The following is a 27,983-nucleotide window of genomic DNA, read 5'->3' as shown; positions in this document are numbered from 1 at the left end:
GCTGTCCAGAACATGATTAAGTGTTGCACATAACTACTAAGCAGATTAAAAGCTAATGCTTTCCAACTTTCCTCTGAACTTCAATTCGTTTATTCAATAAAAGTTTTAAGCTTCTACATTGGGCCAGACATTGTGCTTGGTGTTGAGCCCTGGGGATTAAATGGTAATTTTTTTTTTTTTTTTTTTTTTGAGACAGAGTCTTGCTGTGTCTCCCAGACTAAATGGTAATTTTTTAAAAGGCACTGTTTTTGCCTCTTGATCTTACTGCCTAAGACATAGTATAGATTGTTATGAATGTAATTACTAACTGGCCTGAGTACTGTGAAAGAGAGGTAAAGGGAGCATTGTCTGGAGACCTGCCCTAGTCTAGAGGTTGAGAAAAGTTTTCCCAAAGAAGCAATAAGAAATTGTTAACCAGGTAGATGGGATCTAGGAAGATGGGACTTTCAACCTCTATGAAAGCTTCAAGATGGGAAGGATTACATTGTTCTGAGATCACAAAGAAGGAGCACAGGAGAGCAAGGGAGAGAGAGCTCAGCAAGGACCAGGACATCTAGGGCTTCATAGGTCTTCAGCAGTTTACTCCTTATCCTGGAAGCAAAGGGGAGTCATTGAAATGTTTTAAGTAGGGAACTTTGAAGTTAGATTTATACTTGAAAGGACCACTGTGGCTGTAGAGTAACAAATGGATTTGACTGGGGCAAGTGGCAACAAATTGCCCTACCATTTAATAAATACCTGCTAACACTTACCCCATAAGTCATTCCATACTAAATGAATAATAACCCTGCAAGGTGGGTATTGGTATCTCCATTTTATAGATGAAGAAACAGAGGCTGAAAGAGTTTAAAGAATTTGGCCGGCACAGTGGCTCATGCTTGTAATCCCAGTGTTTTGGAAGGCCAGGGCAGAGGATTGCTTGAGGCCAGGAGTTCAAGACAAGCCTGGACAACATGGCAATACTCCAGCTCTACAAAACAATAATGTTAAATTAGCCAGGTATGGTAGCACACACCTGTCCTCCCAGCTATTGGGGAGGCTGGGGTGGGAGGATCCTGTGACCCCAGGAGGTTGAGGCTGCAGTGAGCTATGATCACACCGCTGCACTCTAGCCTGAGCAACAGGGCAAGACCTTGTTTCATTTAAAAAAAAAAAAAAGAAAGAAAGAAAAATTTGTTGTGAGTCACATAGCTACCAAGTGGCAGAGCCTGAATTTGAACTTACAGTTGCCTGCCTCTAAGAACATGTCCTTTCTGCTCTACCAGTGTGCCCCTCTGACAGAGGACAACACCATGGGAGTCTTGCCCTCAGCAGGCAAGCAGTCCTGCCAGCCTGACTCCCCTCCCTGGGCTGAGCCAGCAGCAGCTTTTCTGGCAGCTCAGTAACTGGGAGTTGATCCAGGACCTCAGCTCAGCAGCATCCCAACTCTTCTCACTCAGCCCCCACCTCCATTTCCACTCATAGCCCATCATAGGAAAAGAAAATTCCAGAACAGTGTCTATGAAACTCTTATTGGCTGATCCTGTCAACACCTGTTCCTGGTACTTCTGTGACTATGCCAGTCTGGCCTCATTGATGTTGTTTTGTTTGTTATGAATAACAGTAACAGAAAAGATATGATGGAGGACATTTCTCTTGATTCTTTTTGGGCTTAGGTCAGCCCTTTAGGTATTAGTAGAACTGCCAGACCGGCGTGGTGGCTCATGCCTGTAATCCCAGCACTTCAGGAAGCCGAGGCAGGCAGATCACGAGGTCAGGAGTTCGAGACCAGCCTGGCCAATATGGTGAAACCCCGTCTCTACTAAAAATACAAAAATTAGCCGGGCGTGATGGTGCACGCCTGTAGTCCCAGCTACTTGGGAGGTTGAGGCAGAAGAATCGCTTGAACCTGGGAGGCGGAGGTTGTAGTGAACTGAGATCGCACAACTGCACTCCAGCCTGGGCAACAGAGCAAGACTCTGTCCCCACCCCCTACACCCCAAAAAAAGAACTGCCTCAGGGCTCTTTTGTGAGAGTCAGATCCTCGTGTTTTCCTGTCTGCTGAGGACCTGGATTGGAAGGTGAGAGGACAGGAATGCCTTGTCTAGGGTGGAACACTATTATGTTGCTTTGGAATAAAGTGATTTCTGAGGCATATTCTTCCTTGTGTCTTGTACCATACAGTCCTTAGAGCTCTTTAAGGAGAAGACTTTACCCATTTATCCCAGTTTTACTTATACTGTAGTTTCTTCATTTGGAGCTGCCTTCCATAGCTGAGTTTCAGGGATACAGTCTGCAGGGGATCTCTTGGGATCTAATCTGCCTCCTGGACAATGCAACTTTATTAGGTTCCCTTTTAGCTTAGACTGACACTTAGGGAAATGCAGTTGTAGTACTAGATAAATAGCCATCAGAGGTCTAAAAGGATTAAGGGGTAAGCATGAGAGAAAGAGATTTTTAACTAACTGAGACAGTTAATGGAACATTTTCTTCAGACATATTCAGTTGGGAGAATACTTGTGAAGGTACCTAAAATAATCAGATACATAGATTTGGAATTTTCCTTTGAGTTCTTTAGTTAAAATATCTCAGATCTAAGTTCAAATATGCCAAATCTAATATACAAACAAACAAGGTGTGGTGGTGCACACCAGTAGTCCCAGCTACTTGAGAGGCCAAAGTGGGAGGATTGCTTGAGGCCAGGAGTTCAAGAACAGCCTGGACAACATAATGAGACAACTCCTCAACCCCTGTCTCTTAAAAAATAAGTAAGTAATAAAAATTTTAAAAATAAGATACTAACAGTATTAGGATCAGTAATATAAAAATGTTTCTTTCACCTGAGTTTGGCATGTCGGGGCTTGTAAAGGCCTGGGATGCTTGGAAGATAAGATAGCCTTTGGGGTGTGTACCTTTTGTTTTAAGATTCCATTTTTATGTAACACTTTTTTTCTGATTATGCTAAACAAAACAGTCAAAAAGGTGTATTGAAAATACAAAAAAAAAAAAAAAGGATTTAAAAAAAAGTCTCCTATGATTTTCCTACCTAGACATAACCACAGTTGGTGTATTTTTGGTTATGTGTGTGGGTGGAGGGTAGGCATTGGGATCCCTTACAAGTCCATGAATGGGAAGTGGTCCGTGGACTCCTTGAAGTGTATGTCAGATATGTTTTTTTTGGGAGGAGGGGGAAAAGGCTTTTTCAGATTCTCAAAGGGACTCATAACCCCAAAAAGTTTAAAACAGGTTTTTGTATAATTTTTTCATTCAAAATGGGGCAATACTCAACATGCTATTTTCTTACCTACTTTTGTCTCCTAAGCAGTGGAGGGTAGAAGTTTTGGACTGCTCTGAAACTCGCTTGTCTCACTTTCTCACCCTAGAGGTTACTGAAGAGCATGTTGACACAGGAGCAGGCTTGATAAGCCACCCCTGCTGTGTGCCTGCTTCCAGAAGTGCCTGTACCAGAGAAGCAGGAGGATCCCAAGGGGCTGATAATTCCTACTTCTCTAGAGAACTGACCCTAGAGGCCTGTCTCCTTGGAGACACCTCATTTAGAGCCCAGCCTCCATCTGGTGTACCTGGTGATCACAGCTGCATAAATACATTCAGATAAGGCCCCTAAGAAAGGGCCCTCTGCCCTTTTGGGCTATATTTGCCCAAATATATCCAGAGCTTTGGAATAGCTTCCAAATAGAGATCCCCTGCAGACTCTATCCCTGAAATTCAGCTATGGAAGGCAGCTCCAAATGAAGAAACTACAGTATAAGTAAAACTGGGATAAATGGGTAAAGTCTTCTCCTTAAAGAGCTCTAAGGACTGTATGGTACAAGACACAAGGAAGAATATGCCTCAGAAATCACTTTATTCCAAAGCAACATTGGAATAAAGTGGAAGCTATTTCCAGAGCTTCCTCTGGGAAGCTCACTGAGATATGTTATACTAGTAAGGATATGGAAGCATTTTGATGTGGGAAAAACACACTGGAGTAGAAGTCTTATGCCAGCTCTGGACCCTTGGCTAAGTAATGTAACTTCTCTGGATCTCATGTTCATCATGTATAAAATAAGTAATTTGAAATCAGTGTTATTGAAGGACTCGTCCAGGTGTAATCTAGTCTTTTGTGATTCTATACTGCAAATCCAGGAAGAAAGATTGACAACCGAAACCTAAATGATCATATACCTGCTTCAGTCCCCTGAGGTTGGAGGGAAATATGAACAACCTTTTTCCATGTTTATATATTTGACCATTTTTTCTTCTTAAATACACAATTTCAGTTTGTCTGCCTCTGTGCAGTTGTATGATTCATGTTCATTGTGCCTGCTACCTGCCTTTTGTCATGATGGTCCATAGTAAGGCCCAGTGTCTACACTGAGCTTTTCATCTTTCAAGCACCAGGAAAGCATCTGCCTCTTAGTTCTCATAACATCCTGGTGCCAGAAGAGTTATGTTATTATTAAGCATTTCAGTGACATTTCATAGTGCAGACGGCTTTACAATTCTTGATTGGTTACACCCTCCAATCCCCAGATAAAAATTCAGTTTACTGATGGTGAAACCATGGCCCACAGAAACCAAATGATTTGGCATAATATCTCCTTTTCTTCAGACTCAGTTTTTCTACAGTCTACAGAGTGGGTTCTGAACCTTCTTGAAGATCTGTTTGTTACACGCCCCACTGTGAATTTATGATAAGCATTTCCAGTAGAAGAAATCATCCTGTGACACCATGTGACTAGTGACCCCCTCACTTCATGCTCTTACTCTGCCTGGGGGATTCTCTGTGTTCTCCACCAGTCAACCCTTCTCTCAAGCACTTCACTTCTTTCTCCTGGCAGCTTCCCCATAGGGGCTTCCCATCTCTTTAAAATTAAAAACAAAAATCCTTCAACGTATATCTCCTTCTAGCTATTTAGCTATTTGTTCCTTTTCATGCCAAGTGTGTAGAAAAGTTGTCTACACCAGGGGTTGGGAAATGTTTTCGTTAGAGGACCAGATAGTTTATGCTCTGGCGTTACAGTCTCTGTCACAACTACTCATTTCTGCCATTGTAGCTGTGAAAGCAGCCATCAGAAGTACTGAAATGCATGGGTGTGACTGTGTTCAAATGAAACATTTTTACAAAAACAGGTGACAGGGTGGATCCAGTGGCCATAGTTTACAAATTACCATCCTTCCTTCATTTCTCAGTTATTCATCCTGCCACAGCCTCTCTTTAGCCATCACCATTCTTGGATACCATTCTGTCAAAATCACTAGGACCTCTTCATGGCTAAAGACTTACTTCATCTCACTTGGTGTGGCTCCTGCATGCCCCACAGTTAGCCACTCCCTTCTCTGCTAGCCTCTCCTCCCTTGGATGCAGAAGCACAACTCTCTTGATCCTTTCCTTCCTCGCAGACTCTTCCCTCCTAGTTCTCTTTGCCCCTTCAGCTCCACAACACTTACCTATTAAACATTTATCTCTATTTAAATTAGGAATATGTTTGGCTTAAGGAAAGATAAACTAGCAATAGCTTAAGCAAATAGGAATTAATATTTTTCATGTAACAAGTCCTGAGGTAGACAGTTGCAGTTGGTTCATCAGTCCTGACAATGTTAGGCCGTTATCTCTGTAATTATTTTGTCCTTTTTCTTTATGGTGCCTCTGAGTAGAAAAAGCACACACTGTTTTTCCTCTCCTGTTACTCCACAACAATCAACACAGAAAATTTCCATGACCAAATGTGTGTGTGTTGCAAGGGGGAGTTCCCAAACACATCAACAAGCTATCAGTTCTGCAGTGAATACCAGCTGGGTGTCCTCCAATTCAGTTCCGACACTGTCTCCCTGGAGATAGCATCAGATCCCATAGGTTAAGGGCTCAGTCTCACAAGACTGCCCTCACTTCCAATGCCAATTGCAAGTCCCAGGTTGTTTTACCTGTGCTTCTGACCCACCAGCTATAAATTGGGGTTCCCATGACCCCCTCCTCAGGTTCAATTAATTTGCTAGAGTGGCTCACAGAACTCAGAGGAACACTTACTTAACATTTACAGGTTTATTACAAAGGATACAGATGAAGAGATGCACAGGGCAAGGTGTGGTGGGAGGGGCGTGGAACTTCCCTGCCATCCGAGAGCACACCACACTACAGGAACTTCCATGTGCTCAGCTGTCCGGAAGCTCTTCAAACTCTGTCTTTTGGGTTTTTATGGAGGCTTCATTATGTAGACATGATTGATTAAACCATGGGCCATTGATAATCAACTTACCCTTCAGCCCCTCTTCCCTCCCTGAGGTCAGGGGATGGGGCTGAAAGTTCCAACCCACTGCCTGCCTTGGTTGTTCTGGTGATCATCCCCCATCCTGCAGCTACCTTGGAGATGCCAGTCATTTGTCAACTCTTTAGCACACAAAAAGATGTCACTTTGGAGATTCCAAGGATTTTAGAAATTGTATGCCAGGAATCTGGGACAGAGACCAAATATATATTTCACAATATCATAGTTGCAAAATAACTGCTACAGTCTGAGCTATCATTTCCAAGCTCAAAAAACAAAAAAGAGGTAAGGGATGTGGCCAGGCATATCTGTCACCTTTTAACAGGACAGTGAAAGTTTTCTTAGAAACCTTCTCTTTTGGACTTGTGTTTACATTTTAATGTCCAGCAGTAATTGCAGGAGGTTCTGAAAACAAGTATTTAATAGGACACATTGCCATCTCAGACAAAATGAAGGTTCTGCCAAGGAGAAAAAGGAAGGTGGATTTGAATAAGCAATCCATGTGTCTGACACAGCCTTCTCTGCCCCTTCCCTCATTTCTCTTTCTGTTTCTAGTGCCCCACACAGTATTTATCCCATAATAGATACTTAATAAATGTGAAATGAGTAAGTGAATTAGATAAAACGCAAAAGTCAGAAAGAGTGTCGAGCCTTCCCAAGGTTGCCTAACTTCTTTTCCACAAGCAATCCTTAATTGCATTCCTGAGACTCAGGCTACCACACCCACCATCTCTGAAGCAGAGCAGCTGTAGATGCAAAGGCTTCCCCCACTAATTCCCCCAGTGGTAGAATTTTGATGATTATATAAACTTGAGGGTATTACTCTTCTGAAGGTTGCCTCGTATGAGCTCTGTCAGACACACAGCTTCACCAAGACTTGTGGTGCCTCTAGACAGGCCAATATTTATATATTTTTTTCTTCACATATTTTTAGAGGGAGACTGATGGTTCTGTGGAGAAAGGATTTTGGAAAAAGTATGCTACCTTTCCTTGGCTGTTAAGCAATGCAGCTCTGGCCCCAAACTCTCATACCCTACTCAACAAAACAAAAGGGTTCAGTTAACCAAGCCCTCCGCCTCTCCTAAGGTGGGAGTTTGAGAATATATTTGGGAATTCTCTTGGGGATCTCACACCATCCCTCCACAGCTCATCCAGGTTTTCCTCCACTTCATGGAATGTCCTCCCTGAGAAGAGTTTCAGGAGATGCCGTTGTGCTCATTGCCACAATTTCCAGCAATGTTCTCATGCTCCTTGATGGACGTCCTGGGCAGCTCTTCACCTGGCCATGGTTGCAGACCAGCCAGAGAGCCAGCTCAGCATGGACCAGCACCTACAGAGACATTGATTTCTGTCCTTTGGGCCCTATGCTGACCTGATCCTGCATCTGCTCCCCAGTTGGGAAGTGGCCTCTAAAAGTGAGGGGAACAATGGGGTGCAGGATTGTCCAGGAGTAGAAAAGGTGAGTAGAAGGCAATGGACAGCCCCTAGCCCTTCCCTTGAGGCCCAGTGCTATTGGTTTTCTGGAATCTTGTTGATAGCTCCCAAAACAAAAAAGTGGCTCAGGTCCTTCATCTGATGAAGTAGTAACAGAGCTTGTGATGGACTCTTTCTAAAGTAGCTTAAATAAACCATTGTAGATTGTCTCAGGAGAAGAAAAGAAAGATTAAAAATTAGGAACTATGTGACAGAATCACCACTGGGCTAGAGATTGCAGATACCATCTTGATGCAATCAGCTGTTATTTCAGATACCAGTCGTTGTTACTCTCCCTTGTTGGCTTTCTCCCCAGACCCTCCCTCCAATCCTGATACTACCCTCCTCCATTCACTTTCTGCCGATCTTCCTCCTCCCTGCCCTCCTATCACACCCCCCAAAATATAGCCTGGGCATGGATCTGTGTGGGAAGAAGCCCTCTGATGTGGGCAGATTGCTCTCTGTGGAAAAGCAAACTCTTTTCAGGGTGGTTAGAAGAGAAATTTTAAAACAGCAGTAACTGAGTCACTGGCCAGAAAAAAAAAATGGTGAGATACGTTAAAATTAGGAGAGGTTGTTTACTTTTATCTCCAACCTTAAAGGACTGAAGCAAGTATGTGGTCATTTAAATTTTGGTTGTGAACCTTTCTTCCTGGATTTGCCCCACTCAGAAGAGCTACATGCAGTAGGAAGGCTGGAGAACTGCAGGCCCAGCAACTGCCCCAGGGGTGCTTGGGGCAGAAGGGTCTGCAGCAAAAAGCAGCAGAGTCAGGGCCGCTAGTCGTTTAAATTAGAATGACAGTGAGGGATTGGTGTTTTTCATGAATTTGGTTTACTTGAATATTTTTATGTATATTAGTATTTGAAATGTGTGTTAAATATTTGATTTCACAGATTTTTTTCTATTTGTATGAATTTTGAATAATTGTAAAAAATATTGGTATAAAATAATACCAAAACTTATTTCTTGGGTGAAATAAATACCATAACAAATGTTATAATTACTATTAATTACTGGAATTATTCAGCCTGTCTTACATATGAGCAATGCCAAATAGTCCACCTGCCCTCAGCCTGGATCTCATGGAATCCCCATTAAGAAAGGCAGATAGACAGTAGTTTCCTTGTCTTCACCACTAGATGGCACTAGTGATCAAAATGTCAGAGCAATGCTGGCCTTTTGGGGCGACGAGAGGAGCAAGGACCTTGCAGAACACTGGTAACTGTAGGCTTCCTGTACCAGGGTTTTAGGAGTGGGAGAAAGGCATTCCGCAAGTGCATTTTTTCTTCTGAAAGCACAGATAATGTGGCCACACAGGAGGCACTAGTAGCAAGCCCATTACTCCAAATAATAGGAAAACAAATTAGTCCAAGGAGTCTGAGTCTCTTAAATTTCACATTTATGAGACTGGGTACTAAATAATGGACACAGAAAAAACAAAACTTGATCAGAACATACATTTTAGTTCATAAATAAAAGAAATTTAAAATCTGTTTCATTAAAATGACAGCTGTTGTCCATTTAATAATCTAAAAACATGCTTAAAATCTCTGGCAAGCTTGAAGCTTTCTCTTTATCTATAGTTCCTGAAGATGCTGTGGCTGTGAATAATAATAATTTCCTAGTCTCCTCTCTTCCTGTCAAACTCACACCCCCTCGTACTGCCAGTGTTCTGTATATTAAGTCTTAGAGTTTATTCTTGAACCTAGATTCACAGAGTGATGTGTTCATCACTCAGCTACTGGCAGAGTTGGGAAGTGAACTCAAATCGTCCTTCTACATGATGCTTTCCCATGCATTGGGTACCTACAACTGACTGACAGGATGACCTAATGCAGTCCTGACATAAGCAGTTGTCAGTATCACATCTCAGAAGGGTCCAGTAAGCCACAAGCTTGGATAGTTATTAACATGTTGCCTCTTTGCCTCTGTAACTACATCAAGAAGTCACTCTAGGGGGCCCAGGAAATGAATTGGAGAACTCATCCTTTGCACATTCCAGGGATTTGAGTTGGCTAGGGAAGACTGGTCATACACACACACAGATGTGAGTTACTTAGAATGTAGGGCTTGTTCCTGGTATCTCCTGAAGGGATACTAAGTTTCTTCTTTGTTCTCTCCACCAACGGTTTGGATGATTTCTTATCCGACAGTTTTGGATGATTTCATATCCATGGATATGTGAAATATTTGAGTATATACGGTTACCTTCTAAGAGCTGTCAGAACTTAGACATTGCGTAAGTTTTCTGGAAATAATATACTCTTCACTTTGTTTTTTTTTTTTGAGATGGAGTCTCTCTTTGTCGCCCAGGCTGGAGTACAGTGGCACAATCTCGGCTCACTGCAAGCTCCGCCTCCCAGGTTCATGCCATTCTCCTGCCTCAGCCTCCCGAGTAGCTGGGACTACAGGCGCCCGCCACCACGCTCGGCTAATTTTTGGTATTTTTAGTAGAGATGGGGTTTCACCATGTTAGCCAGGATGGTCTCCATCTCCTGATCTCGTGACCCGCCCACCTCGGCCTCCCAAAGTGCTGGGATTACAGGCACTCTTCACTTTTAAGATGCTCTCATTTGTCCAATAATTTGTTTCAGAAAATAATATATGACCATGGGTCTGATATGTACGGCAGTGATTGCTTTGCTTGAACATTGTCAGACTTTACCTAGGACTTCCCCTCTTGCCATGTTCCCCTGTCTCCTCTTCAGCTTGTTCCCTTTGAGCTCCTTTGCCAGGTGGCTGCCCATTGAGGCATTATCATGGCAGAGCAGGTACCTGGTTTGCATTAGCTGCTGAAGAAAAAAAAGGCAAACTGGAACTCTGCTTGCAAGACCCCAGTGCCTCTCTAACAGAGTTTTGTAGGTGACTATCAGAGCCTTCCTATTTCAGGGACGTATAACATGCTAAACGTGTCCCCAGTGCCTTAAGCCATAGCCCTGTACCCTCTTTCCCAGCCCTGACCTAACACTTAGCTGCTTTGTGATTCTAGAAGAATAACTGTGTGATGCCTGAAGATGTGAAGAACTTTTACCTGATGACCAATGGCTTCCACATGACATGGAGTGTGAAGCTGGATGGTGAGTCAGCCTCCTTGTTGTAGGAGAACATTTCCCTGGCTGAGAGATTGAATGGGACAACTCTGAGGGCCCTTCGACTTTTGAGTCTTTGAATCTGGATGGTTTTCATGGGTGCCCCTCAAGTGCCATGTCCAGAAGCTGTGATTATGTCCCAAAACTAACAGATGCCATCATTGCTTCACCCACCACAAATCCCACGACAGTCTAGCAGTATGGAACTGGAAGTTCAATTTAGAGGATTCCTGTAGGAATAGGGTAGAGAAAACCATTAATTACTACATAAAAAACCCTAGCCACCTCAAACTTAAAGCCTCAGAGGGCTCTACCTCCAAGCAAACCCCTCAGGGTAGGCGGCAGTGACAGTCTCTAGTGTTTATGAGGGGGCCACTTATCTCTTTCAGGCTCTTCCTTTATTCCCACCATCATAAAGACCTCAGGGCCCTAATCCTCAAACCAGAGTCTTCGCTTCTCTCCTTCACATCACCTCAGCCTAAGTCACCAGCTACCTCAATTCACAGGCTGCCATCTTTTGTCTAGGACAAAACATTTTTGTGTGGATGTGGGAACTCACAAGTTTGTACATGTCAGATTGTAGGTACTATGTAGGCATGAAAGGCAGTGCTGAACATTTAGGTGAAGACTCTTGAAAACATTTCATAGGCTAGAAAACCCTGTCCAGCCACAGGAGCCCAGCCTGTTCGTGGCACAGATTCCCCAGCCCCTCCCCTCCAGTTCCTCCCCTCCAGTCCATTATTGTCTCTGACTCCAACCAGATCTACTTTGGCCCTGGGAAGTACCCTACATTTCCCCACTGCTGTCCCTAAAAATGCAGTGACTTCTGTTGCACTGCAAATCTACAGAGCAGACTTCTCCCCTTTGTTGCCTTGGCCTTCTACCTACACACCTGAGTTCTGTTTGGGTGATTTCCAAAGCCTTCCTGTCTATCTTGCACTGCTGGTCAGAGGTACTTTTTTTTTTTTTTTTTTTTTTTTAAGATGGAGTCTCACTCTGTTGCCCAAGCTGGAGTACAGTGGCGCGATCTCTGCTCACTGCAACCTCCGCCTCCCGGGTTCAAGAGATTCTTCTGCCTCAGCCTCCTGAGTAGCTGGGATTACAGGCATGTGCCACCACACCCGGCTAATTTTTGTATTTTTAGTAGAGACAGGGTTTCACCATGTTGGTCAGACTGGTCTTGAACTCCTGACCTCATGATCCACCCACCTTGGCCTCCCAAAGTGCTGGGATTACAGGTGTGAGGCACCGCACCCAGCCAGAGGTACTTTTTTATAGCTTGCTAGTGAATATTGAACATTAGCTTTTATCTTAGAATCATTTCCTCCTATGGCTTAGAAACCATCCTTGTCACCAGCATCAGAACCTTCTTTTATAGCATGGCCGTGGCTTTTGGTGTCTGGAGCAACAGAGAGGGGACAGAGACTAAACCAACTGACAGACTCTCCCTGGCCCACATCCTTGCAACAGGCTAGCCCCTTTATATGCCTGCTTCAGAGAATAAAAGTTTTATGAATGAGTCCCAGTTCATTATTGCAATACCTTCTCTAATTTAATCTCCCCAAGCCCAGTCTTCTTATCCCCATTTCCATACCCATGATATACTCAACAGCCTAAGTCAGTGACAGAAAAGGCAGCGGAGGCATCTTCTGATGTTTGCCTCTTTAGTGGTCTTTTATTCTGAGACATTCCATGGTCTTTACACAGGTTGTTTTATTGCTTTAAACCATTCCAGTTTTTTCAGCAAATAAAACATGCAGCTTCCTAGTCCGTATTTACACCCTAATCACAGAAGACTAGAACCAAGCAAGAAGACTGGCAAATTCTCATCACTGAGTAAGGGAAAATGATAAAGAGAAGGGGGGGATTTTTTTTTTTTATCATGAAAGCTTATAACAAGAAGAATAGAAGGGGTCCATTATGTAATCAAAGCTATTACTCCTTCAGAAAATGTTTATGCAGAATACTTGCTAAACAAAGGAAAGAGGGAGCAAAAACATTTTAAAGTCCTTTACCCTTCAAATGTCCCAAAGCCCAGATTTCCCAGTTCTTTGTTGGTATTCCCTTTGAAATTTTTCTTCCACTCTACCCTAATACATACAATGGGGGCTCTTCATCACCCGTGGCCCCCAGTTCCTTTTTTTGTATGAAAGGTTGGTACTTTGGAATATGCAGTGAGTAATCCTCTTCTTCCCGCCTTCCATCAGATTCCTCAGCCATGGGGCCAAACAATACCTGGGCTTAGGTTATTCAAGCAGAATCTCATGATAACCATTGTAACTAGGCTGTTACTCCATGTAATTCTCCTTAACGCATGTTCCCCTAGAGCACATCATTCCACTGGGAAGCATGGCAATTAACAGCATCTCAAAACTGACTCAGCTCACCCAGTCTTCCATGTATTCACTTCCTAATGCACCCACTCTGGCAGACCTGGAGGACGATACACATGAAGGTAGGAAGATGCCAAGATTGGTATCTTTGTTTCCAGCATCCAGCTCCATGCCTGGCACATAGTAGGTACTTAATGAATCTTGGTGCATGAATGAATGTTAAAGATTAAACTTCACTCAACATTTCAGTATCAAGAGGATTCAGGGAACATGACAATCTAAATACAGCTCCTTTCCTCTCCATTTTTACCTCCAAGCTCTTTGCCACTTCTGAGTGAAATGGCTCATAAGTCAAGTGGCTGCTAAAACCTAGGAGCAACTGGGTATAAGTGAGGACTTAGTCAGAGTTGTGTTTGGTCGCATATAACAGATGTAGTTACAATGTTTAAATAGCAATTTATTTTTCTCATAACAAGAAATCTGGAACTAGGCTGATGTCGCTGCTTGAGAAAGTCAATGATAAAGTCTCCCTCTGGCATTGTCCTGCACCAGGCTTTGGATATGGTTTTCATCCTTATGGTTGAGGAAGGTGGACTTTTCCTGTCAGGAAAAAAGACGAGTAAATGGCAAAGGGCAAAATACCTGGCTGTTTGCAGAATCTCTCCCTTTTGATCAAGAAAACAATGGTTTTCTCAGCAGCACCTCCTAATAGCTATTAGAAGAGTCAAATGGCAACCCAGGTTGCCAGTGGTCTGAGAAGGTAAATACTTTTAGTTGTGCAGTATGGCTTCCTTGAACAGAAGTGGGCTTTCATTAAGAAAGAAAGGAAGAACAAATAGTGAATAGGCAACTAATGTCTCCAATACTAAGACCTTGGGGTTCACTAAGCCCTGGCAGAGAAAACTGATGTAAGGCTTTCTCCTCCGATTGGATGAGCAATTGAAGAATAGTACCAGAGAAGTTCGGGGGCAGAGGCTAGACAGTGATGGGCCCTGGAAAGAGCCTGTCACACAGAGATTTGTGGAATTTCCAGGGGTAGGAAAAAGGTCTCACTGTCTTTATATGTGTGGGGTGGGCTTCTCTAAAAGGTGAAGTAGTCAAATAGGTGGGCTAAGTCTTCCCTGCTCTTGAGGCTGGAAGAGAAGAGGTAGAGTAGATAACAGAGAGGCTTCATGGGATCACATTGTTTCACATACAAATGGGGATAAAAACCACTTGGCCTTCCGACACCTGCTAGATTCATGCATTTTAGGATAGTGCAACAAGTATACCTAAGTCTCATTAAACCTAAATGGAAAAACAGTGACTTCTGTCAGGGGACTCAGCAGTCAGAGAGAGGATCATCAGCAAAAAATAGAATACACAGTAAGCTGGGAGCAGTGGCATGAGCCTGTATTCCTAGCTACTTGTGAGGCTGAGGCAAGAGGATCACTGGATCCCAGGAGATTGAGGCTGTAGTGTGCTATCATCACCTCTGTAAATCGCCACTGATCACCTGAGCCCACGAGTTTGAGGCTATAGCATGCTGTGATCACACCTGTGAATAGCCACCACACTCTAGCCTGGGCAAAATAGTGAGATCGCATCACTATTTAAAAAAAAAAACACAACCAGAGAAATAAAACTGCTAGAGGACACAGACAAAAATCTAAATAAGAACAAGAATACTTAAGGAGATTTAAGACAACATAAAGACTTTCTATGGATAAAAACAAAGATTCTCAAACAATTGACTACATGAATTGAAGAAGAGTATATGTATTTTATTGAGACCTGAGTTAGCCTGAAAAATCAAGTGCAAGAAATATCTTAAAGCATAGATGAATAAATTTAAAAGAGGGGAATTATGAGGGAAAAGGTAGGAATTAAGAGAAGTGGAAAACGGATTCAGAACACTTTCCATTGGAATTATGGGTGCTCAAAAAAGAGAAAATAGATGGAAAGGCAGTAAATACATACTAATAAAAGACACCTCTCTGCAGATGGAAAGGGCCCACCTAGACCCAAGTTGAACAGATGAGAAAACGCAGACACTGATGCATATCCTGATGTGGAGAAAATTACAAGCTTCTAGGCAAAAATAACAAATTACTTGTGAGGGAATAATAAGCACACTGACATTAACTCAGCAGATGAGGACACACAACCCCATGAATGAGAACCAGCACAGATAACAGGTAACAGATGAGCAGTGGTTACCAGAGGCTTGGGGTGGGGAGGCTGGACAGGGAAAGGGGAAACGTTGGTCAACAGGCACAGTTTCAGTGAGACAGGAGGAATAAGTTCTGGTGATCTATTGCACAGCATAATGACTATAGCTAATAATGTATATTTCAAAATAGCTAAAAGAAAGGATTTTAAATGTTCTCACCACAAAGAAATGATAAATACTAGTGGTGGATATGCTAATTAGCCCGATTTGATCTTTCCACAATGCATATACATCTTAAAATAGCATGTTGTTCTCCATCAATATATAAATATATACAATTATTATTTGTCAATTAAAAATAAAACTTTAAAAAAAATTTAATCAAGAAAAAAGAGGGCCGGGTGCGGTAGCTCACACCTGTAATACCAGCACTTTGGGAGGCCGAGGGGGGCGAATCATGAGGTCAGGAGATCAAGACCATCCTGGCCAACATGGTGAAACCCCGTCTCTACTAAAAGTACAAAAATTAGCCAGGCGTGGTGGCGGGCACCTGTAATCCCAGCTACTCGGGAGGCTGAGGCAAGAGAGTCACTTGAACCCAGGAGGCACAGGTTGCAGTAAGCCAAGATCATGCCACTGCACTCTGGCCCAGCAACAGAGCAAGACTCCATCTCAAAAAAGTAGCAAAAGAGATCCATTGGTACAGCTAAGAGTGACGTTATTAGATACAGAGTACAAAACGATATGCTTATATGCCCCTGTGGAGGTAAAACCAAACTAAAATTTCAGGGAGGAACTGAAAACAGTGACATTGTAGATTTGAAAAAAAAAAATTCAAATATTGACATTGTGTTTATAATATGGCAGAATCTCTTTTACCAGAGCAAGACTTCTGCAGGTTATACTCTGTACTCTGGAAGAAATTTAAAAACATGTGTCTTAAAGGACTGGAGAGTAGTCAAAAGCAGGCAGAAGCTGGAATGGTGTCTACAGTTGGCAGAAGGGAGCCACATTGAGTTTTCTGTTCTTACAACTTTTCACCTGAGGGCAGACCTCAGTCAGCACCAGGCAGGGCTGCCAAAACTTGGTGGGAACATATCAACTGGACTTTTTATTTCATCCAAGATGGAGTAACAGAACAGATTTATCTACCCACCTGGAGCAACAATGACAAGCAACAGACAAAATATATAAAACAGTGATTTTCAAGCACTGATATGAAAAATGCAGTGGTTTGGATTATTAGTAGCTAAGACATTGCAGAAGAAGAGACTAGAGAACTTCAACACATAATAGAAGCTATCTAAAGTTACACAGAACAAAAATTATTTATAATGAAAACAGCATCAGTGACCTGAGGGACAACATATGGTATAATGTATGTGTAATTGGAGTCTTTGAGAAGAGGGGTCAGGGGCTAGAAAATATTTGAAGAAATAACGGCTCAAAAGTTTACCAGTCATGGTAACTATAAATCCACGTATCCAATAAGCTTAATAAGCCAGGAACAAGAAACACAAATGATAACAAGAAACACCATAATCAGATTGTTCAAAATCAAAGATAAAGAGAAAATCATAAATGCAGCCAAAGGGAAAAGACAAATTACATACAAGAGAACAAAGATAAGGATAACAGCATATTTCTCCTTAAAAGCAATTCAAGTGAGATAAAATACTCAAAGGAAAAAATAGGTTGTTCAGTCATTCACGCCTGTAATCCCAGCACTTTAGGAGGCTGAGGCCAGAGGATCACTAGAGCCCAGGAGTTTGAGATCAGCCTAGGCAACATAGCGAAACTCCATCTCTACAAAAAATTTAAAAATTACCTGGGTATGGTGGCCACACCTATGGACCCCAGCTACTTGGGAGTCTGAGGCAGGAGGATTGCTTGAACCCAGGAGGTCAAGGCTACAATGAACCATGTTCACATGTCACTGCACTCCAGCCCAGGTGATAGAGTGGAGACCCTGTCTCAAAAAAAAAATAAAATAAACCTAGAATTCTATACCCATTGAAAATATCTTTCAAAAACAAAGGACTTCCAGTCTGTCTCCCTGGATCTTAAAAAGTCCTTTTTGAAGAGCAGTCTGGCAACATCTATTCTAATGCAGGGAATCTGTCCCATATAATGAAAGCACCAGAATATAAGGGCATGTACAGAGAAGATTATTGTAGCATTCAGAACCAAGTAATGGTAGGCAAATGCCTATCCATAGAGGAATGGTGGAATAAATGAGGGTACGTCACTCCCACAGACTATGAAATAGTCATTTAAAAAGAATGAATTAGAGTTATGCCACATGACTTAGAGGGCTTTTACATGGTTCTGACCGGGCGCGGTGGCTCGTGCCTGTAATCCCAGCATTTTGGGAGGCCAAGATGGGCAGATCACTTGAGGTCAGGAGTTCGAGAGCAGTCTGGCCAATGTGGTGAAACTCCGTCCCTACTAAAAATACAAAAATTAGCCAGGTGCGGTGGCACATGCCGGTAGTCCCAGCTACTCGGGAGGCTGAAGTAGGAGAATTGCTTCAACCCGGGAGGTGGAGGTTGCAGTGAGCCGAGATTATGCCATTGCACTCCAGCCTAGGCAACAGAGCGAGACTCCGTCTCAAAAAAAAAAAAAAAAAAGAAAGATTCAGATAATGTGTTTGCTATCCCACTTTTATAGAATAAACAATCTCAGGAAAGGAAATAAGTTATGTCAGCATCAAGCCATTCAGATTGCTCTGTGGTCCCACTTCCAAGAAGTTTGCTTTCTCATGCCTCCTTTTCCCAGATTCCCTGACATTGTCTGTTGCTGATAGAGAAACCCAGACAGAAGGCCTAGTCCATGAATGAGATTAGGGCTTTAATTCAAATACAGAATTTATTTGAAAATACTACTTAAGTATATGTCTGAGATAAGGCTTTTTCCTTCTGTTTTTTCCACCTAGCAAAGTTGGATATATAGGTATGTGTTTGAGTTGAGTTTGTTTGAACATTACCATTAACTTCTGGGTTTGCAGCCAGTGATGATCAGCCAGAGAAGCCTCACTTTGACTCTCGCAGTGTGATATTTGAGCTGGATTCATGCAATGGCAGTGGGAAAGTTTGCCTTGTCTACAAAAGTGGGAAACCAGGTAAGAATTGTTTACAAGCGTGGTCCCGTAGTTTGGCTAGGGTCTTGCCTGACCTTGCTTGTCAGCCATGGCTCAGGAGACACATACCTCCTTGGCCTCTTGAGATGCTCCCAGGTTCCTTGTGTGTCCCAAACCCAAAAACCCCTTTGGTTCTCTCTGAGCATCACCCTTTGGGCTGATTATTAGTCCTTTTATCCATCTTCATTTGTGAGTTATTGCCAAATAGTTGATGGGATTAGGATAATATGGGAGTAAAAACTAAAAGAAATAGGCATTTTGTTTATAGACTCCTACAGCAAGTTCATGTACTAGATAAGCATCCAGAAAACACATTATCTTTTATCTTTCTTTTATACTTCTATATCTAGGCCAATTAACAGCAATAAAAACCTGAATTACTAGACCAAAGACCCCTGATGGGAAATTAAAAGCCTCTCTGCCCTCAAGCAGCAGCTGCCACCTAGCCCCCTAACAGCACTTCAGACCCCAGCCTAGGGACTGTGAAACTACGGAGCTGGACAATGGCAGCCCTCTTCAGCTAGCTGTCTGGTAGGGGTGAGAGGATACAGACACCAGGATTTACCTCTGGGGCAAGGAGAAATCATCCAGCCAGAGGAATTGTTGCCAAGTAGTCATGGAGCTGCATCTTGAACTGTGGGGTAGGAATTAGATACCGGGTGGGGAGGAGGATTTGGTGGAGTAAAAGAGACAAGGGAGCATCCAAGCAAAGGGACAAATGGGTAAAAGCCAAGCCATGGGAAAGTAGAATTGATTTGTGGGGAATGACAATTCCAATTCAGTGGGCCACATGGTTCATGTAGGGGGTGAGGAGGAGATTAAGCTAGAAGGCCAATTGCTGTCTCTGATGCAGAGCTTTGAAAGCAAGCAAAGGAGTTTGGACATAATGTGGAAGACAGTGGGGAGCTAATGAAGGTTGTTTAGTAAAATGGCAGGGATCATGACTACCAGCAGTTTTGGCAAAGAAAGAGACTGGATGGATAATGGAGGGCACTTAGGGAGATATTATAGCTATCTAGACAGCAAAGGAAGTAAGATAGGCTTGAAGTAGTAAGAATGGAAAGTCACAAACTGGGAGGCAGGACATCACAGTATAGGCAAGACTCCCAGGAGTGAACTGGGCTAAGCTCCTTCATGGTGGTTTTTTGTGGCACTTTTTGTTTTTCATGGTACCGATAGAGACCTCTTCAAAAAAACCTAAGCCATTCAGTGTTTTTCTCTCTCAGGAAAGCTGAGACCACAGTATTCCGCCCCCCTACCGGGGGAGGGGAGTGCTATGACACACAGAAAAGGAGTAGCTGCCTAGATAGCCTGACTGGACTTCCAGATGGTCAGAGACCAGCAGATAGATCAATCTACTGATCTAGCAAAAATTTGTAAGAGTATCAAAGGAACTGGTAAAGTGGCCACTAGAGAAGGAGACTGGAGGGTTAGAAGTGGGGCAGAAGGGGAACTTTTACTTTACATTTTCCATTCTCTCTGTTGGGATTTTTTTTTTTAAGGCCATGAGTATAACCTTTTACAGTTAAAAAGAAAAAACTTAAGCTATTCTTTATCTTTTACTTCCTTTGTCTTCTACTTCAGCATTAGCAGAAGACACTGAGATCTGGTTCCTGGACAGAGCGTTATACTGGCATTTTCTCACAGACACCTTTACTGCCTATTACCGCCTGCTCATCACCCACCTGGGCCTGCCCCAGTGGCAATATGCCTTCACCAGCTATGGCATTAGCCCACAGGCCAAGGTAAGGGAGGAACACCTGCCATTGCAAACTATGGTATATTCCAAAATCTACTGAGGAAATGGTTACATTGCAGGTTCCCAACTTCCCCATCTGATTCAGGAGATCTAGGGTGGGGCCCAGGAACCTGCATTTTCAATAAGCAAGACAGATGATTCCAATGGACAACCTCACTTTACTCATCTAGTTAAGTGGTTCCCAAACTTGACTGATTCTGAGAATTAACTGGGGAGTTTTATTTTTAATGAAATTCTGTTGGATAGTTTATGTCCCATGACTTGTTCTGGGTTGGCAGTACATGCACCCAGGAAGAGTGAAAAGTCAGGTTCTCACTCCCCTGTTCTCCAAGTGTGCATCCCCAGTGGCAGCTGCTATTACGAGTTTCCTGTACGCCCATCCCAAGATACTCATTGCACATAAAGCATGCATGCACACTTTTGGTGTTCCTTTTTTCTAAATCTCAAGTGTAATGTACTGTCAACATGATTCTGCATCTTGTTCTTTTCACATAACACTCCATCTTGGGGCTTATTCCCTTTCAGTACATTTAGGGCACTTGTCCTCTTCAGTGGCTACAGAGTATTCCATTGTGTGGGTGTGCCTCATTTATATTACAGGTCTGGTCACCATTTCAGACATACAGATGCCAGGTATACAACCTGGTTTGAAAACACCAAGTGTGGCTGGAAAAACTTTTGACTAGAATGAGCTCATCTGGGCTCCTTCGTGGTGGTTTCTTGCAGCTATAAATTAGCAGCAAATTAGGAACTCAGCTCCAGCTCACCTTACTATGTATGTATTCATCTAGTAGGCTTCATTTTCTTCAAATGTCACATAATTATAACAAACATTTATCTGGTCAACATTGAGAGGCGGCTGTGATTTAAAAGGTAAATAAATGTGGATGCCCTTTGCCCTCAGCTGCCTAAAAAAACAGTAGGAAACAGAACACCAACAAGATACAGCATCCCTCAGCAGAGGCCCACACTGGCCTCTGTCTCCTGCCTTTCCTGGGGGAATGGTGCTGCCACAATCCACCTGATGGGGAGTAGCTGGTTTGAGGGCAGAACAATAGACGCTGTCCTCTAGTGCTTTGGGATCTAGCATCCCAGGCTCAGGACTCACTAAATCAGAAGGAGGTGTGCTCAGATTCTTAGTTTTCATACTGCATTTATCTTAAAGGTCCTGAGACCTCATAAAGCAGTGTGTCTATCTTACCAGAGGTTGATGGGATCTGTTATCACCTCCACTTAAAGGAAGAGCAAATAGATTTTTAGGCAGTTTTTCATGAAAATGTACCTCTGCCTCCTGTTCCCAGCTCTCCTGCATCCCCCAAAAAGAGCACACAGAATGGCATTTTTCCTTTGAATTGTGACTTTGTCTTCCAATTCTGCCTTACAGCAATGGTTCAGCATGTATAAACCTATCACCTACAACACAAACCTGCTCACAGAAGAGACCGACTCCTTTGTGAATAAGCTAGATCCCAGCAAAGTGTTTAAGAGCAAGAACAAGATTGTAATCCCAAAAAAGAAAGGGCCTGTGCAGCCTGCAGGTGGCCAGAAAGGGCCCTCAGGACCCTCCGGTCCCTCCACTTCCTCCACTTCTAAATCCTCCTCTGGCTCTGGAAACCCCACCCGGAAGTGAGCACCCCTCCCTCCAACTCCCTACCAGCTCCAGAGTGGTGGTTTCCATGTACAGATGACCCTAGGGGTGACCTCCAGTTTTGCGTGTGGACCATAGGCCTCTTTCTAGTTGAATGACCAAAATTGTAAGCCTTTTAGTCCCACCGACATTAGCCAGGCTCGTAGTGAGGCCTCCACAGCAGGTTGTGCTGTCCCCTGCCTCTAGAAGCAATGGGGAATTTGGAATCTTGTGTAAGTGCCCAAATAAGTCTAATGAGTGCTTTCCTCTTCTTCAACACTCAACCCTCAATCCCTTAGCACTGATTAGAGAGGTCCCCCAAAGAAACCACTGGTTTTGACCCTTGAAGCATTAGAACTGCATCGTTCATTCAGGAGCCACTAGTCACATATGACTATTTAAATTTAAATTGTATGAAAAATTCATTTCTTCAATTGCATTAGCCACATTTTGATATTCATGTGGCTGGTAGATTCTGTATTAGCACAAAGATATGGAACATTTCCATCACCACAGAAAGTTATGTTGGACAGCACTGCATTAGAATATTTTCATACTGCTCTTCCTCAATTAATTTTTGTTGTTAAATAATGTTGATGTCTTCATTGGATGGGTCATAATGTTCCATGAAACCTCTCAAGTACACAATTGTATGTTCTTTGTATCCCTTACCACAAATATCTCGCTCTGCTCATTTCTTTTGTAGCTTCCTATAAAGTTTGTCTTCCTCACCAGTTTCCAGTGAAGTTTCTTGCTTCCAGTTTTGTGTTATGATGTTTGTACACGTTCCACAATTATCTTCCTTATTAACTTTTTAAAGAAGGTGTACTTCTGCTATACTTTATTCTTACCATTTAAAAACAAAAAATTCCCAAACATTGTTTTGCACAACTCTTCATAAAGAAAGAGTTTTAATGGTGCCAGTCACTGTTAACAGAAGCTTTCCACCTGCTCTGCCTGCCTCTTCACAGCTCTGAGTTGTCCAGTCTCACTTTGCCTGGTCCCTGGCCATCCTTAGGACAAGCAGTCTCCTGCTTAGAACAGGGTGGGCTTCCAAGAGTTCCTTTGGAAGCAAGTTGCCTGTAATTCAGAAATCATTTTCCCATTGACATATGGGGGAACCTCTAGCCCACATATGCTTAATATTTGACACAAGATAAATCTGACATACCTACTACAGTTAATGAAATTTTTACAGAGAAGGTTGCTCAGATTTTCAATTAGGAATGCCTATTTATTTATTTCCTCCCTCTACAGTCCTGGCTGTGGGCAGAAGCAAGGCCTTCACCCTGCTTCCCAAACAGGGAAAGTGGGGAGTCACCCACCTAGCCCCAAGTTCTTTGGGTGGCTGCAGTTTTTGTACGGAAGTCCCAGAGGTTAGAGAATTAGGAGTTTTGAGGAATGAGGTGCAGGGGCGTCTACCATCTGCACACTTCAGTCCCAGCTGGCTCACTCTCTTTCCTGACTTCTCTCTACCCCGGTGATTGGCCAGACTTCCTTCCTTTGCACTGTCTACCTGCTAATCGACCCAGGGTTTCCTTCTTCCAAACCCACTGGGGAACTAAGAGCAGTCCACAGGATTCTCCACATGCACTTTTGCTCTGAAACATGTTTATTTTGATTGTTGACAATAGTGATAGATATTCATGAGAAAGCGCCTTCGATATCTCCTCCACCTACCACTTTCCATAGCCCCTGAGGAAAACCAAGGTGAAGAGTTAGCCTTCAAGGATCAGGGCAAGCTCTAACTGGCTGCTTCCCCCATATTTGTAATAGTTCAAAAAGTCTTGAAATATCAGCGCTTAAAAGTCTTTGGGAGCATAAACTGAGCTTCGTATTAACAGCTTCTTCATTTGCTTTAAAATAGCGAGACCTCTTACCTTTTCAATCCCAAAACTAACCACTTATAATTCAGTGTGGTCATTTAAACGTGTGTGTGTGTGTGTGTGTGTGTGTTTTAACCATAACATGACTGTCACATATTCTCTAGGAGACATTTTGGCCCTTTTAATTGTTTAGGTTATTATACTTCAAGGATTTATAAATGTGCAACAATTCATGGAGTGGCAGAAAAGGATATAGAGAGACCAAGTTGTTGAGGACAATAGGTGGAGTTTAGTCTTCCAGAAGTATTTTTCTTGCCAGAATTGATCAAAGGAAGAGCCAACGGCACTGGATAGGAGATTCTAGCATTTGGCTGCTTCTCCAAGACAAGCGAGGTTAGAAGGGAGTTGAGAAGTTATGTCATCTTCCACTGCAGCAGATACCCCTTTTTTAGTACTTGGGGATCCCCCGAATCACAGCATTTCTAAATCAGCCCTGGATTCCACAAGTGAAGCAGCGGAGGAACCAGGAGGTCAGCGGTGCCACTCAAATCTGTGGCAATCAAGTGGGAGTTCTCAAAAGGCTATCAAAGGAAGGGGGTTATGATAAGGCTCAAGACCTGCCTCAGAAGGAGTGAGCAGGGAAGAGCAGGACTGACTCCACGCAATGCAGGATCCAGTACAAAATGAAGATGTGAGGCTTTTGTGCAAACAGCAGGAAAACATTACCTTTACAGGTACTAAAATGTAATGTTTTTCCTTTCTTCCATAGTGTCTTTCTCAACTTGTTATGGCTGTGTTTTTTATTTGCTACTTAATGCTGTTCTAACTAACTAAAAACTTAAATGTTAAACTCCTATCATGCATTTTACTATTCATCTTTATATTGTGCAATTCCAGTTTTAAATGAAAATATGAGCATTTGGCCAGGCACGGTGGCTCACGCCTGTGATCCCAGCACTTTGGAAGGCTGAGGCTGGTGGATCACGAGGTCAGGAGATCAAGACCATCCTGGCTAACACAGTGAAACCCCATCTCTACTAAAAATACAAAAAAAAAATTAGCCGGGCGTGGTGGCAGGCGCCTGTAGTCCCAGCTACTCGGGAGGCTGAGGCAGAAGAATGGCGTGAACCCGGGAGGCAGAGCTTGCAGTGAGCCGAGATCATACCACTGTATTCCAGCCTGGACGACACAGCACGACTCTGTCTCAAAGAAAAAAAAAAAGAAAAAGAAAATATGAGCATTTACTCATGCAGAATCACCAAAATTACACAATTTGTATTTTATAGCTTATGTTTACATACTGTATGCATATGTATTTCGTTCTTGCCACAACAGTAGAAACACTGTACAAAACTAACTCAACTGTTACTGTTTCACTTCTTAGTATTTCCAGCATAAGTGGTTGGCTAACACAGGAATGTATATGAGTAAAAAAGGATATGATAGGGCTCCTTGGTCATTCATGTTTCTTAGAATGCCATTGCCTTCTTTCTGTGTTTGAAGCCAGTCTGGTTCGGATGGGAAGTGCAGCCTGTTGGGGCTCTCAGCATCCCCCACTTACTCAGTTGTAGATATAAGATGCTTACTTTATACTCACTTTGAATCTCTTCGAGCTCTGACACATCATGGGTCCAATGGAGTTCTCTGCTCACAGGGGATCACAAAGGCTACATGTGAATGGGGCGGTAAGGAACACTGGATGTATGTTGCACATGTCTCCTCCGCTCATGCATATATTCTGTTGTCCCATCAGACTTCACTTACAGAACACAGGTTCAAAGATAAAATACTGCCAGAAGAGCACTAAACTAAGTGTGAGGCCCTTCTGAGTATGGGCCCTGTGTGACTGCACAGGTGACCCACCCATGAAGCTGGCCCTGGTAAAGGAGGAGGGGAGCGCTTCTGGCAAACGACCCAACAACAGGAGGTTAAATGGGTTAAATTGGGAAAAAACACCCAGGAAATTTATGTTTTGAAACTAAAGCAATTAAAATGGAAATGGGCTATATTATAAATCAACTGCCCAGGAAAAAGACATTATGCTGGAGTCACAAAATGAGAATAAATGGCAGAATGCCTCATGATGCATCTATGTAGTTAAGATTGTACATAAAGTGCTACATCATCATGCTGCTTGCAGGGAAGTAACCAAGCCAAAGATAGGAATGAAAAGGGGCAGCCTGCACCTGATAATCCACAGAATCTAGCCCTTAAAGCTGACATGCACCAATGCCACTAGAATCATGTGTAGAAAGTAAGATACCCAGATCCCCCTCCAGACATACTAAATCAAAATTGCCAGGAAAGGTTCCAGCCATCAAGATTTTTAATCAACTGAAGTGGTGACAATGATGCTCACCAAATCTGAAATTTGTTACTTAATGGGTCTGGGTGGTTTTGCTTTTATTGCATGGAGAATAATTCAAAATCTGTTTTTATTCCAGTAAAGCATATATAATGACTAGAATAGAAGGACCAAGGGACCTTTTTAGTTTCAGCATAAATGCATGTATTTTTCTACACCTTTTATTATGGAGAGTTTTTAACATTTACGAAGATAGAAGAGCATAATGAATCCCCATGTATCCATCATCCAGGTTCATCAATTGTCAACTCATGACCAGGCATGCCGTAGGTAGACCCATATTTACTCCTTCAGTTTTGTTTAAATAATTCTATTCAATTTATCTATTGGTTTTTACACTACACTGCTTTATGTTTTAGCAATTGCTCTAAAGATTATAACTTTTTTCTGTCCAATAGCCATTCACAGAGTCCCTGGTAGCTATATTTGTCTAGTAAAGTCTGGCCCCTTCATTACAGTTAATTGGACACGAAGTGGATTTCCAATTCAAGTTGACTGTGCTCTTACCCTTGGGATCTTGAGATGAATTTCCCTATGGTTTTTTTTGTTTTGTTTTGTTTTTTGAGACAGGGTCTCACTCTGTTGCCCAGGCTGGAGTGCAGTGGCACAATCATGGCTCACTGCAGCCTTGACTTCCTGGGCACAAGCAATCCTCCCACCTCAGTTTCTCAAGTACCTGGGACCAGAGGCACACACCACCTGGTTAATATTTTTATCATTATTTATAGAGATGCAGTCTCCCTATGTTGCCTAGACTTGTCTTGAATTCCTGGGCTCAAGCAATCCTCCCACCTCAGCCTCCCAAAGTGCTGGGATTAGAGGCATGAGCCACCACACCGAGCCAGATATCCTTCTTTGGCTTAAGCAACCCAGACTGGATTCTGTTTTTCCAGCCATGCATTCTCTTGTTAACACACATGGCCTCCATTATGGAGTTAATTGTGGCCATTAAAAAAGCTAATATATAGTTGAGAATTCAGAAAGGTTAGCTCCTCTTTTGCCCCTTTGTTTCCAGCCATTGACTTTCTATATTACCTATCTTGCCCTGCTCTCCTGAGCCACTCTCTCTCTCCAAAACTCCAGTTTGGTCTCCTCCTGTGCTGTTACACCTAGAGTTTCCTCCCAAGGTCCAGCTCCAGTCCACCTCCACCTCAGGGTTCTGGGAAGCCCTAGCCCACAAGGAGAACCCTCCTTGAGGTGAAGTGCTTCATGCCAGTACCACTCAATTAACTTTTGGTCACCTTGCCTGTGTCCTCTGTGTCTTCAGTGTGGAGATGGTATATTAATCCATTCTCACATGGCTATAAAGAACTACCTAAAGCTGGGTAATTTATAAAGAAGAGAGATTTAACTGACTTGAAGTTCTGCAGGCTGTACAAGAAGCATAGCTGGTGAGGCCTCAGGAAACTTACAATCATGGCTGAAGAGGAAGGGGAAGGGGAAGCAGGCACATCTTACATGGCTGGAGGAGGAGGAAGAGAGTGAAGGGGGAGGGCTACACACTAGTAAGCAACCAGATCTCATGAGAACTCACTATCACAAGAATGGCAAGGTGGAAATCACCCCCATGATTCAATCAATCACCTCCCACAAGGCCCCTCCTCCAACATTGGGGATTACAATTCGACATGAGATTTGGGCAGGGACACAAATCCAGACCACATCAGATGGGGACTTCATGTTACTCTGGAAAATCCATTGCTACTTAGTATGGAACCCCATGAAATATTAATAAACCTAAAATCAGTTAATACATAATCTTGTGCTAAATCAAGAACTGCTTCATACTTCAGGATAGACCAGTAGGAACAGACAACAAGCAAAATTGAGAAAAAAGTAAAAATGCTGTTAATTTAAATGTTTATGCACATTATGAAAAGACAGTCACTACTTTATTTTAAAGGCAGCATACCTAAGGTCAGCCCACAGACCATCCCTGTCATAAAACTGCCATAATGCAAGATGTTAGCCATG

General features: G+C 42.9%; 1 protein-coding gene across 4 annotated transcripts in view; it reads left to right on the top strand.

Moving 5' to 3' along the window:
* TPGS2 (tubulin polyglutamylase complex subunit 2) overlaps positions 1–27,983 on the top strand; it is a 51,182-nt gene that overhangs the window by 10,126 nt on the left and 13,073 nt on the right. For 2 of the 4 annotated variants that reach the window (XM_003830216.6, XM_055102359.2), the window contains exons 3-7: positions 10,709–10,796; positions 13,135–13,263; positions 18,301–18,414; positions 20,017–20,177; positions 21,576–22,552. In XM_003830216.6, coding sequence (XP_003830264.1) covers positions 10,709–10,796; positions 13,135–13,263; positions 18,301–18,414; positions 20,017–20,177; positions 21,576–21,821 — 738 coding nt within the window. In that variant the 3' untranslated portion in view covers positions 21,822–22,552. Of the gene's footprint in view, positions 1–10,708; positions 10,797–13,134; positions 13,264–18,300; positions 18,415–20,016; positions 20,178–21,575; positions 22,553–27,983 lie in introns of those variants that run through there. The other 2 variants (XM_008955660.4, XM_003830217.6) reach the window with 2 other exon arrangements.

This window comes from Pan paniscus, chromosome 17 (genome assembly GCF_029289425.2).
Source record: "Pan paniscus chromosome 17, NHGRI_mPanPan1-v2.0_pri, whole genome shotgun sequence".
Classification (NCBI taxonomy): domain Eukaryota; kingdom Metazoa; phylum Chordata; class Mammalia; order Primates; family Hominidae; genus Pan; species Pan paniscus.
This window is presented reverse-complemented; position numbering and strand designations above follow the sequence as displayed.